Source organism: Oncorhynchus masou, chromosome 28 (assembly GCF_036934945.1).
Source record: "Oncorhynchus masou masou isolate Uvic2021 chromosome 28, UVic_Omas_1.1, whole genome shotgun sequence".
Classification (NCBI taxonomy): domain Eukaryota; kingdom Metazoa; phylum Chordata; class Actinopteri; order Salmoniformes; family Salmonidae; genus Oncorhynchus; species Oncorhynchus masou.
In genome coordinates this window covers 65,624,984-65,638,545 of record NC_088239.1, presented here as the reverse complement: position 1 = coordinate 65,638,545, position 13,562 = coordinate 65,624,984, and the positions used below count along the sequence as shown (strand labels likewise).

Here is a 13,562-nt window from a genome sequence, read left to right as displayed (position 1 = left end):
ATTTCTACTTTTACTTTTGATACTAAAGTATATTTTAGCAATTGCATTTACTTTTGATAATTAAGTATATTTAAAACCAAATAGTTTTAGACTTTTACTAAAGTAGTATTTTACTGGAGAGAAGGGATTCCATCCTCCCAGGCCACATGCCTGGTGTAGTATCGTTTAGGGCCAAAGTAGTGGGATGGGGTGGTGTTTTTGGGGGGGATAGTGTATAGGTGCAGGATAAGATCGATTTAAGATTTTCTCGTTCCTCTTTTACCTTTTTTGTTTGTGACCACAATTTACAACCATTATTCCGACCTGAGAAAGGAAGCCATACGCAACACAGTCTCGTCTGCCGGAAAGTCAAACAAAGAATATGAAGAAGAAGAAAACGTGCTCAATGACTGTGATGTCCTCTGCTCCTCTCCCGCAACACATAGTGCGCATGCTCACTCAGAAATCTGCCCAGGATTTCGTGATATTCTTGTGCTGTGTTGGATAGCAGTAGTTTAACCGTTTTTCGATTGACTATTCACTTATTGTTTATTTTGAGAATATTAGTTAACATGGCGGATCCAAGAATACGACAGATCAAAATCAAGACTGGCGTAGTAAAGCGGTAAGTGCCGTTTTTACCTAATAGAATATTTAAAAGATAGCAGGCTAGCTAGTCAGCTTGCTAGCTGTCTAACATGCTCCACCCATGCTATACCCACAAGGCCGCGGATATCTACTTCAGCTCGAGACAGAAGTCAGACTATGCTTCGAGAGTACTTCGCCGGCATATATTTAACTATACAACGGTGCGTGAATTATCAGTCAAGTGTTGAGTGACATTTTCGTATTTCATACAACGTGTTTATAACAAGTGCGCTTGTGCTATTGTTAGCAAGTCATCCCTGTTGTGTTGCCTGTAACTGTTAACAGCTAGCATACAAGCTAACATACAACATGCTTTGCATTCACTTAGCCTCTGCTTATTGCGCACCTGCTATCTGGCCTTATTATACTACTAGCTTGCTAGCTGGCAGGATGGATAGTACTGCTACCATTGTTTTCTCTTGTCACTCATCAGAGCCTACGTTTTCAAGTGAATGTTGGCTACAGGCCTATTAATGATCAGCGACGGTACAGTTGTAAACAGGCCCAAATGCAGGCATTTGATGCACTGAAGCTAATTTTCTGCAATCTCATCTGAGCCAGCCTTTGTTGAAAAGGCAATCATGGTTTTAGCTTAGAGTTGCACAAATCACAAATCGACACCATTCTGTATACTTCTGGCCCTTCGTTGGACACTGTGTTAACAACCCTCCAGGCAAGCTTCAATGCCATACAACTCTCCTTCCGTGGCCTCAATTGCTCTTAAATACAAGTAAAACTAAATGCATGCTCTTCAACCGATCGCTACCCGCACCTGCCCGCCTGTCCAACATCACTACTCTGGACGGCTCTGACTTAGAATACGTGGACAACTACAAATACTTAGTATTCTGGTTAGACTGTAAACTCTCCTTCCAGACCCATATCAAATATCTCCAATCCAAAGTTAAATCTATAATTGGCTTCCTATTTCGCAACAAAGCATCCTTCACTCATGCTGCCAAACATACCCTTGTAAAACTGACCATCCTACCAATCCTCGACTTTGGCGACGTCATTTACAAAATAGCCTCCAATACCCTACTCAACAAATTGGATGCAGTCTATCACAGTGCAATCCGTTTTGTCACCAAAGCCCCATATACTACCCACCATTGCGACCTGTACGCTCTCGTTGGCTGGCCCTCGCTTCATACTCGTCGCCAAACCCACTGGCTCCATGTCATCTACAAGACCCTGCTAGGTAAAGTCCCCCCTTATCTCAGCTCGCTGGTCACCATAGCATCTCCCACCAGTAGCACACGCTCCAGCAGGTATATCTCTCTAGTCACCCCCAAAACCAATTATTTCTTTAGCCGCCTCTCCTTCCAGTTCTCTGCTGCCAATTACTGGAATGAACTGCAAAAATCTCTGAAACTGGAAACACTTATCTCCCTCACTAGCTTTAAGCACCAACTGTCAGAGCAGCTCACAGATTACTGCACCTGTACATAGCCCACCTATATTTTAGCCCAAACAACCACCTCTTGCCCTACTGTATTTTATTTATTTATTTATTTTGCTCCTTTGCACCCCATTATTTTTATTTCTACTTTGCTCATTCTTCCATTGCAAATCTACCATTCCAGTGTTTTACTTGCTATATTGTATTTACTTTGCCACCATGGCTTTTTTTTGCCTTTACCTCCCTTATCTCACCTCATTTGCTCACATCGTATATAGACTTGTTTATACTGTATTATTGACTGTATGTTTGTTTTACTCCGTGTAACTCTGTCGTTGTATGTGTCGAACTGCTTTGATTTTTCCTGGCCAGGTTGCAATTGTGAATGAGAACTTGTTCTCAACTTGCCTACCTACATTTACATTTACATTTAAGTCATTTAGCAGACGCTCTTATCCAGAGCGACTTACAAATTGGTGAATTCACCTTCTGACATCCAGTGGAACAGCCACTTTACAATAGTGCATCTAAATCATTAAGGGGGGGGGTGAGAAGGATTACTTATCCTATCCTAGGTATTCCTTGAAGAGGTGGGGTGTCAGGTGTCTCCGGAAGGTGGTGATTGACTCCGCTGTCCTGGCGTCGTGAGGGAGTTTGTTCCACCATTGGGGGGCCAGAGCAGCGAACAGTTTTGACTGGGCTGAGCGGGAACTGTACTTCCTCAGTGGTAGGGAGGCGAGCAGGCCAGAGGTGGATGAACGCAGTGCCCTTGCTTGGGTGTAGGGCCTGATCAGAGCCTGGAGGTACTGCGGTGCCGTTCCCCTCACAGCTCCGTAGGCAAGCACCATGGTCTTGTAGCGGATGCGAGCTTCAACTGGAAGCCAGTGGAGAGAGCGGAGGAGCGGGGTGACGTGAGAGAACTTGGGAAGGTTGAACACCAGACGGGCTGCGGCGTTCTGGATGAGTTGTAGGGGTTTAATGGCACAGGCAGGGAGCCCAGCCAACAGCGAGTTGCAGTAATCTAGTTAAATAAAGGTGAAATAAATAAATAAACGTTGTTGGGGTCACATGCACATTAAGCAGATGTTTTTGCGGTTGTAGCAAAATGCTTGTGTTCCTACCTCCAACAATGCAGTATTATCTAACAATTCACAAAAATACACACAAGTCTAAAAGTAAAATAATGGAGTTAAGAAATATATCAATATTACGATGAGCAATGTCGGAATGGCATTGACTAAAATACAGTATATCCATATGAAATGAGTAAAACAGTATGTAAACATGATTAAAGTGACCAGTGATTCCATGTCTATGTACATAGCGCAGCAGCCTCTAAATTGCAGGGTTGAGTAACCGGGTGGTAGCCGGCTAGTGATGGCTATTTAACAGTCTGATGGCCTTGAGATAGAAGCTGTTTTTTAGTCTCTCTGTCCCAGCTTTGATGCACCTCTACTGACCTTGCCTTCTGGATGATAGCGGGGTGAACAGGGCGTGGCTCGGGAGGTTGATGTCCTTGATGATCTTTACCTTCCTGTGACATCGGGTGCTTTAGATATCCTGGAGGGCAGGCAGTGCGCCCCCAGTGATGCGTTGGGCAGACTGCACCACCCTCTGGAGAGCCCTGCGGTTGCGGGCGGTGGAGTTGCCCAACCAGGTGGTGATACAGCCCGACAGGATTCTCTCAATTGTACACCTGTAAAAGTTTGTGAGGGTCTTAGGGGCCAAGCCAAATTTCTTCTGCCTCCTGAGGTTGAAGAGGCACTGTTGCACCTTCACAACACTGTCTGTGTTGGTGGACCATTTCAGATTGTCAGTGATGTGTACTCTGAGGAACTTGAAGCTTTTCACCTTCTTTGCTCCATGTCGTTGATGTGGATAGGGGCGTGCTCCCTTTGCTGTCTCCTGAAGTCCACAATCAATTCCTTTGTTTTGTTGACGTTGAGGGAGAGGTTATTTTCCTGGCACCACTCCGCCAGGGTCCTCACCCCCTCCCTGTAGGCTGTCTTGTCATTGTTGGTAATCAGGCCTACTACTGTTGTCGTCTGCAAACTTGATGATTGAGTTGGAGGTGTGCGTTGCCATGCAGTCATGGGTGAACAGGGTGTACCCTTGTTGTTTCCTGCCTTCAGCACATGGGGGCGCCCCGTCAGGAAGTCCAGGACCCAGCTGTATAGGGCAGGGTTCATACCCAGTGTCCCAAGCTTAATGATGAGCTTGAATGGTACTATGGTGTTGAAGGCTGAGCTACAGTCAATGAAAGCCATTCTTCCATAGGTATTCCTCTTTTCCAGATGGGATGGGGCAGTGAGCAGTGCGATTGCATCGTCTGTGGATCTATTGAGGTGGTATGCAAATTGGAGTGGGTCTAGGGTGTACGGTGGAGGTGATATGATCCATAACTAGCCTCTCAAAGCACTTCATGATGACAGAAGTGAGTACAGGAACAATGGTGGACATATTGGAGCAAGTGGGGACAACAGGCTGGGATAGGGAGAGATTGAATATTGAATAAAAAGCGGTCAAAGAAGGGGTTTAGCTTGTCCGGGAACAAGGCTGGTTTTCCTTTTTGTAATCCATGATTGTCTGTAGACCCTGCCACATATGTCTTGTGTCTGAGCCGTTGTATTGCGACTCCACTTTCTCTGCATTGATGTTTTGCCTATTGATTGCCTTACAGAGGGAATAACTACACTGTTTGTAATCAACCATATTCCCAGTCACCTTGTGGTTAAATGCGTTAGTTTGCACTTTCAGTTTTGTGTGAATGCTACCATCTATCCATGGTTTTTGGTTTGGGTAGGTTTTAATAGTCACAGTGGGAACAACATCCCCTTACCACATACGTCTCTCGTCTGAGCCGTTGAATTGCGACTCCACTTTCTCTGTACTGATGTTTTGCCTATTTCTGACTCCCGAGTACCACAGGGGTCTAAGACACTGCATCTCAGTGCAAGAGGCATCACTGCAGTACTTGGTTCGAATCCAGGCTGCAACCGGCTATGATTGGGAATCCCATAGGGCGGCACACAATTGGCCCAGCGTCGTCCGGGTTTGGCCGAGGTAGGCCGTCATTGTAAATAAGAATTTGTCATTGACGGACTTGCGTAGTTAATAAAGGTGAAAAATATATATATATACACTTCCTGATGAACTCGGTCACCGTGTCCGTGTATACGTCAATGTTATTCTCAGAGGCAACCTGGAACATATCCCAGTCCATGTGATCAAAAACAATCTTGAAGCATGGATTCCAATTGGTCAGACCAGCTTTGAATAGACCTTACCACTTCCTGTTTGAGTTTCTGCCTATAGGAAGGGAGGAGCAGGATGGAGTCGTGATCTGATATGTCTAAGGGAGGGCGGGGAGGGCCGTGTAGCCATTCCAGAAGGGGGAGTAACAATGGTCGAGAGTTTTTAATGCACGAGCACTATAGAACTTTGGTAGCGTTTTCCTCAAATTTGCTTTGTTAATATCCCCAGCTACAATAAATGCGGCCTCAGGATATGTGGTTTCCAGTTTCCACAAAGTCCAGTGTAGTTCCTTGAGGGCCGTTGTGGTATTGGCTCAAGGGGGGAATATACACCGCTGTGACTATAACCAAAGATAATTATCTTGGGAGGTAATACGGTCGGCATTTGATTGTGAGGTATTCTAGGTCGGGTGAACAAAAGGATTTGAGTTGCTGTGCGTTATCACAACCACACCATAAGTAGTTGATCATAAAAGATAGACCACCGCCTTTCTTCTTCCCGGAGATTTCTTTATTCCTGTCTGCGCAGTGTACTGAGAACCCAGATGGCTGTATGGACGGGGACAGTATTTCTGGAGTGAGCCACGATTCCTTGAAACCGAATGTTAGGTTCTGGGTGCAATTATTATTGTATCCTGGGTGCAAATGACTGATGTTTTTCCTTACAGGACATTCAGTCCCCACAGTCCAACATCTCACCATAATCTGTTGTTTTTTCAGTTGAACAAACAACAGCAGTCAGGATAAGATCTAATTCTCTAATCACTGTTATTATACTTCTAATTCCAGCATATTTTTCTTTCTGTTGCAGACATTTGATATTTTCATTCAGGCTAATCTCCTGAAAGCTACTCAGTAGCTTCTATTAATTGAAAAAAATGCTGTCATAACGCACTGGGTGTCATAATAGGTCTATTTGCTAATCCATAAATAGTAAAGTAGGTCTAAGTATGAAGAGGATTTATCTCGGTCTTGCTCTCCCCCTTGGTTCCCTCTGTCCCTGGCCCTTTGTGTAAATGTGCTATCGATCTCATTTTGATAAGGGTCACATTACTAACGGGGCTCCCTGATGAGTGTGGGTAATGGCAGTACCGGCTTAGAACTCTCCCTCAGAAGGTGATGTCACAGAGAGGGTGTCTGATGCAGTGGAGAAACTGTAAGCCCGCTGGTGTAATGAGAGGTGGTGCAGGTTCAAACACATCTCCATTCTAGAATGGCTTCCTTTACATTATAAAACATCTCAATTATCATTCCTTTCCCATTCAGAATAGGTTAATTTAATCATTAGCTGTCCTAGAAATGTAATATTTTACTGAGATATAAAGTAAGGAGAGATCCATTACCCATTCAGTGGCCTCCAGCATGACCTTGATAAGGGAACCTGCAGCCTCTGTTCAAAGTCAGATGGAACAGACTGCCTTTTGCTCTCTCTGTACTCTACCCTACTATGTCTTCCTGTCTCTCTCCCACACGCTATCTCTCCCGCTGTCTCTCTCTCCCACACGCTCTCTCTCCCGCTGTCTCTCTCTCCCGCTCTCTTTCTCTCTCATTCCCCATGTTATTAAAACCCTAGTAGCAGCTCTCTGTCTGCTCTCTCCCAGTAAGGCCTGTTCCAGTGGCTTTGTGGCATTGTACATTCCAGTCAGTACCTCTTCTCTGCCCTAGCGAGGCGGATGCCCTTAATAAAATGACAACAGTAATTTGGCTTTGTCATTCGGGCATTGGGCGAGGCCGGGGCTCAAAAATACAGTGCTGTTGGAGGAAGCAGCGGCAGCGGCCGAATGCGTGTCGGATCTCTAATTCCCTTTTCTTCCTTATTTTCCAGAGAGATGCCTTTTCCATTAAGTCCAGGGTGGCAGGTCTATTTAAAACCAGCCACGACCCCACCCCTCATTCACACACACAGCGCTCCTAGAACCAGCCTGAGAGAAATAAAACATTAACATCAGGCCTAGATGAGAGAAGGTGGGGGTGGACATTTTTATTAGACTGTCCTTCAGTTTTATTCAAATGATTTCAATCCCCCTTTCCTCTCCTTCCCCTATCCCTCATTGCTGCCTTCTTTTCCTCTAAATAACCTCAGAGGTGACATCCTTCATTTGGTGCAAAGCCTGAGAGAGAGGAAAAGAGAGGTGCAGGGCTCCTCTGCTGTTCGTTGTTGCATATGCTGCCCGTTTAAACAGCATCTTGATGGAAACGTATTAAAATGAGCGATAATTGACGTAAAATATGACAGAGTGCCGTTGGCTTCCTCAGCTAAGCAAGGCACCACGGCAACACTGAGGAGAGGTTGTTTCTGGCTAATGGACCTGATTAATGAAGGATCGCACACGAACCAAGGCACGCAGCTGATTTTATGAAAAATGAATTCCACGTTGTCATCCCGACAAGCAAAGCTGCAGCCGGAAAAATACTATTAGTCGGGAATCATTATCAATAGCAATATTTTCAAACTCCATTATGCCAATGAAGGTCTGAATTGATTTAATAGATTTAGTTCCATTTGGTCCCTAATTGATAAACAATCAACATTTATCAATGTACTCAAGCCCATTTTCACTAACAATCAAGGAAGAGTGGTCCATTTATCACCTGACCTGGTCCAAATTTGAAACTAAATTGATGATCAATTAATCGTAGGAAGGGCCTCTAGAGTGTGTGTCCTGCTAGAGGTGGCAGTTAAGCGGAGACCGTCAGATAAGCGTGGTGATCAGGCAAAGAAGGAAGGCATGGGGCTGTACCGTAGTAGACCCACAGTTCTATTATACCCACACTGGACACATCTGGAAACAATGGGACATATTGGTTAGGTTACTGCTACTTCACCTGGTGGTTAGTTGAATGAGAACTCCTCCTCCTTGACATCTTGAGGGCTTCAATGATACAGCTTTTGGTGTTGGTGTTTTTCTGTGTGTTTTTAACTAATCTACTAGGCATGAACTTTGATTTGTTTTTATTGTGTGTTGTGTTTAACTAACCCGGTGCTGTGTCTTGTCATCTGTTTATTTACTCCCCAGGCTGGTGAAGGAGAAGGTCATGTATGTCAAGGAGACCAGGCAGCAGGAGGAGAAGATTGAACGACTGAAAGCAGAGGCCTGCGACGAAGAGGCCGACTCCGAGGCCAGGTATGTCATCAAGAAACAGGTGGGTGAAAACACAGGAGAATAAAGGATGTTTACATTCAGTTGTAAACATACTTTACATACATAGGCCAACCCATACTTTACATTAAGTTGCTTTTATAGCTGTATAGTAAAGATGTTATAACTATAGTAACGTTGCATTATTAAGTTGTGACATAGTAGTTTAGTATTGTTTTGTGGTTGCATATTGAATGGATTTTAGAGATATTTTTATTATACAAGATGTTCAAATGCTGTGCAATGTTACTTTGTTTTACTACACAGGTATAAGAGCAACTTAATGGAAAGTGTTAGGAAGTGGTTTAAAAGGGATGCATTATAGCTTAAATCACATTGAATGTTCTTCTTAGTCAACATTTTATTTGTCAACTTCATTGCTAAATGTGGAAGCTTTCTAATGTGCTTTATTTAACAAACCTATTGTCAAATAGAATTCTAGTACAGTAGCGAACAGACATTGCCAGTAGCCCTACATTCACTTTAATGAGGTCAGCTTAGTATCATTATGAAGAATTAGTCTTGGAGGTGGGGGGGATCGTTAGTGATTTAGTCATTTGCTGATTTAATGACATTATGTAACTTTGGAGGAGTTTGATAATTACTGACACATGCTGGTAATTTACTGCCGCTAGGAGATCGCTGGTGCATATCCTCCTCGTCTCCCTCGCTCTCTTTCGCTCTTAGTCCTTCTCTCCCTCCATTTTCCCTGCTTAGGTTAGAATGAGAGGGTGATGGACAATAAAGACCCACGGTGGCTTGTGTCCTCTGTGTGCCCTACCTCGCAACCTTTGTTTTAATCTCAGCTATTCCAGGGATTACACCTTGTGGAGAGGATCATCTGTCATGCTTTCATGCACAATAGGCGGATGGATGGATGGAGATCTGGATGGATGGATGGAGATCTGGATGGATGGATGGAGATCTGGATGGATGGATGGAGATCTGGATGGATGGATGGAGATCTGGATGGAGATCTGGATGGATGGATGGAGATCTGGATGGATGGATGGAGATCTGGATGGATGGATGGAGATCTGGATGGATGGATGGAGATCTGGATGGATGGATTGAGATCTGGATGGATGGATGGAGATCTGGATGGATGGATGGAGATCTGGATGGATGAGATCTGGATGGATGTTGGGAGATCTGGATGGATGGATGGATGGAGGGCAGGGTGGGTGGATGGAGGGCAGGGTGGGTGGATGGAGGGATGGAGGCAGATCAGGATGATGGCTGGAGGCCAGGGTGGATGGAGGGCAGGGTGGATGGATGGATGAAAGGCAGGGTGGAATAGTTATGTGTCTTTATCCTGCTGCTGATGTGATCATTCCACTGCACTGGTACTGAGAGGGCAACATGACCAGAACCACCTCACCATGTCTGTGTGTGCATCACTGCCTGTGTCTCTCCACCTCACCTCCGGAATTTCTTAGCGGTGTGTCTGACTAACAGTGTTAGCTGAGTCCTCTGTGCTCTTTAGGGTGTCAGTCAGGGGAATTTGCCTTTCCAGAGTATCTCAGACCCAGACATTTCAGGCTCTAACTTAGCTTCCCCATAGGCGTAGTAATACCTCTCCATGCATGATCACCGTGATGCTACCTGCCCTAGGCGTAGTAATACCTCTCCATGCCTGATCTTCATGCCACTACCTCTCTGCTCTGGTCTTCTCCACTCACCCAGGTGTGCTGGAGGCAGAGCGAGGTGAGGACCCCTGCTGCTGCCCAACTCCATGCCCGATCAATAACTATATAACATTTTTCACGCAGGCAGAGAGCTTGTTGTGGGATGTTAACCTTAGCACAGCATATGTGGGATACTAAACCAAGACAAAACCTATTTCAAGGAACTGCACAGTGGAGTTGTTGAAGCTGTAACACTTTGTTTTTCAACCTTTAATACATTACAATCTAATGCAGTGTTTTTCAACTATTTAGAAAAACTTGTTTTGCTTGGAGGACCCCTTGAAGAAAATTTAACACAAGTGATATGTTTATAAATGGTGTAGATGAAGATGGTGGCGTTGATGAATAATCTGTGTTTTTCTCTGTGTCTTTCAGTTGGAGGTGCTACAGGAGTCCAAGATGATGGTTCCAGACTGTCACAGGCGTTTGACCATAGCACACGCAGACCTGTCCCAGATACTAGTAAGAACAGCTCCTTTAGGAAGGAAAAACGTTGAGAGGAACCAGACCCATCCTCTTTTGTCTTTCTTGCTGCAGGTTTATCCATAATAGTGTTTTTGGCTTCCATGTCGTGTGTGACTGTCTAAAGTGACACACTGATCGTGCAGGTGTGTCTGTCTAAAGTGATACACGGATCATGCAGGGGTGTGGATGGGTGTGTGTGACTGTCTATAGTGACACATTGATCATGCAGGTGTGTGACTGCCTAGTGACCGATATAAGAAGCCAGAGAGAGGAACACACACCCCACCTCCACACACATGCATGTCTCAGGGTCCTCACAATTAGCAGAGAGCAGGAGTCAGGCAGCCGTGGCCTCACTGAGAGACACGTGCGGAAGGGAGAGGAGGAGAGAGGAAATCACAGATGACTCCTCTGGAGGGGGGTGACGGGGTCCCTCTCCACCTCCTACCAAAGCCCACTCTCACTCCTTCACACACACACACACACACACACACACACACATTACAGTTCATTAGCAGTGCTGTCACTGCGATGGGCACCATAGGAACCCAGCAGCACTCGATTAGCACAGATGTGACCCTCACATACTTTTTTTTTTTTTTTTTTTTACAGACTAGAACCGTTCCACTGTGAAATCAATATGTGGATTGTAAATGTTAATTTTTATTAAAAATTGATTATGCTAGGGTTAGGAAAAGGGCTTTAGTGTGATCATTTGGTGAATAGCCATGTGAATTGACTGTGGACTTTTTAATGGCTAGGTTAACTATGGGTTGATTGTAGAAGGTAAGTTAGATTTCGTGTAATGCTATTTGATGGGTTGGTAATTTTAAAAGTGTGTGTGATAGTGTTAGTATTGATATCCTGTATGTGCTTGTGTTTGCAGGAAACAGAAGAGGACCTGGCTGAAGCAGAGGAGTACAAAGAGGCCAGGACCGTATTGGATTCAGTGAAGCTTGAAGGATGATGTTCTCACTCTGTAATGCACTACTTAAATGTCTATTTCATTCATCTGGGCTTGTTTGGAAACACAGACAAACAAAATCATTCAGCATCTTTTTCTCTTTCTCTCGCTCTTTTTTTTTCTACATTTGAAAACAACGTGCAGTCTGATGTCGACATCCTTCTCCTGAGTGTACAATCTCACACAAGCAGCAAATAAAAACGTATTTCTTTTCTTAACATGGGGGTATGCTTGGTTTGTTTCTTCATCTATACAGCTGCAAATTAAGCCTGGTTGTATTGTTTAACTCATATTAAAGCTATACAATAGTACTGTAGTGTCTTGCATCAATTGATTTAGAAAGTGTTCCTCAATGTCTTGAATGGAGATATATTCTTCTTGATGATTACGGATTCAATATTTAGCCTAGTTTAATGTTTATTTGTTATTAAGAATCAGGATAACAGTCAAAATAAGTGATGGACCGAAGAACATCCGAATGAGAGACAGGAGCTAGCTACACCATATCAAATTACATCCAACTATATATCATCATATAACATCGTCCTAGTGTATGTTTCATGGGATTGGATAGAGAGAAATTGGCATGATGTCTGTTCCTAGGGGTAAGAATCAGGACACCGACCTCCACTGGTCAATGAAGTCCATGCAGCCTAGTGATATCATCAGCACTGTCATTGCGAACCAGACAGTCTGTCCGCGAATTGACCAGTAGGCCTAGTTGGGCGTCAAGTCGCACTGTAGCTTGTCCACAAATTCACACGGCTTATTTTGGTCCGGAAATGTAGACATTTTAAAAACTATAATTCAAGATTTTATTTGGGTTAACATACTTTTTTATGTTCCACTGTGGATTTGGCTAAATAGTTTATGTTTACCTGACCAAAATATGCCTACCGATATGCCAACCAAATAAAGGAAACACATTAATTTCGCACATGGCCTATTTAAGTTTAATTTAATTCCATTAGTTAAATGAGTTTTTTTTAATGTAAGTCTTTATAAAACCCTAAACTGCTTGAAGATGTTTGGTGTAGGCCAATATATGTATTAAAGCCGACAAACTTGTATTAGGTTGCTAAGCCTGTGTTAAAATCACTGCATATTAATAATATTATTTGATTCTAAATGTTAAATCTCAGGGCCTATTTTTCTAAATTCGCCCTCTTTCGAGGATAAGGCACCCAAGACACCTAAATGCCAGTCTAACAATACAAGACAAAAAACCTGACTGGGCAGACAAATTAAGGTTACATTTGTCTTATTTTACAGATTTCGATAATTATCGGGATCACCCCGAAGTCTTATTAACGCCCTAATGAGGCGCGCGTCTCTCCGTGACATCCAGCCGCTCCATCTCGTTAAGGAAATCGCTCTTCAATGCTGATTATTTTATTTGGAACCATAATTATATTTATTTCGGATAAATCACGGTCTAATCGAGTCCGCGCAGAGGGCAGCGGCGCTAATCGAAGCATGAGATGCGGTGGTGGTCCGCGGGCGCTACCTAGATTTGTGACCAAACGTCGAGGCAAAGCGACGCACCTGGTGGATGTAGCCCTGGCAAGCACAGCGCCTCTCTCTTTTCTCGCTCTTCTTTCCTCTCCAGAACTCAAAGACAACAATTTATTACTTCTAATCCCCCGACTGTCACCAAATCACCTGCACGAAACAAGAATCTAATTTGTTAAACTGGCATTTCTGCAAATGGAAGATCGATTTAGAATTCTCTAATTGAGGGAATACAGACGCCCGATTAATTAGATTCACCCTGGATGAAGAGGAGGAGAGGAGAAGAATAAAAAGAAGGGAAAAGAGTCAACAAAAACCATCCTCGGTGTTAGCTCTCTGCACCGTGCGTGGCCCGAGACAATAATGCACGCGGGAGAGTGGTGACGGGCATTGGCCGTGGTGACGGGCAAAAGGTAACACGCTGTGTCTCTTGCATGAAACTCCCGGTGCGCCAGCGAATGCCCAAGGCCCCCGGTGGAAAGAGAGCGGTGCACTGGAAATCTCCAGTTC

The 13,562-nt window shown here is 44.2% G+C and overlaps 1 protein-coding gene across 2 annotated transcripts; it reads left to right on the top strand.

Annotated features, from left to right (window-relative positions):
* Positions 1-426: 426 nt before the first annotated feature.
* Positions 427-11,851, top strand: tbca (tubulin cofactor a). 2 transcript variants are annotated; one of them, XM_064942978.1, is made up of 5 exons: positions 427-604; positions 705-788; positions 8,301-8,427; positions 10,487-10,573; positions 11,463-11,851. In XM_064942978.1, exons 1-5 carry the CDS (start codon positions 552-554, stop codon positions 11,541-11,543), a joined length of 432 nt encoding a protein of 143 aa, XP_064799050.1. In that variant the 5' UTR covers positions 427-551; the 3' UTR covers positions 11,544-11,851. The 2 variants fall into 2 exon arrangements, with proteins under 2 accessions (XP_064799050.1, XP_064799051.1); XM_064942979.1 differs by lacking the exon at positions 705-788 and having other exon boundaries at positions 428-604.
* Positions 11,852-13,562: the final 1,711 nt, after the last annotated feature.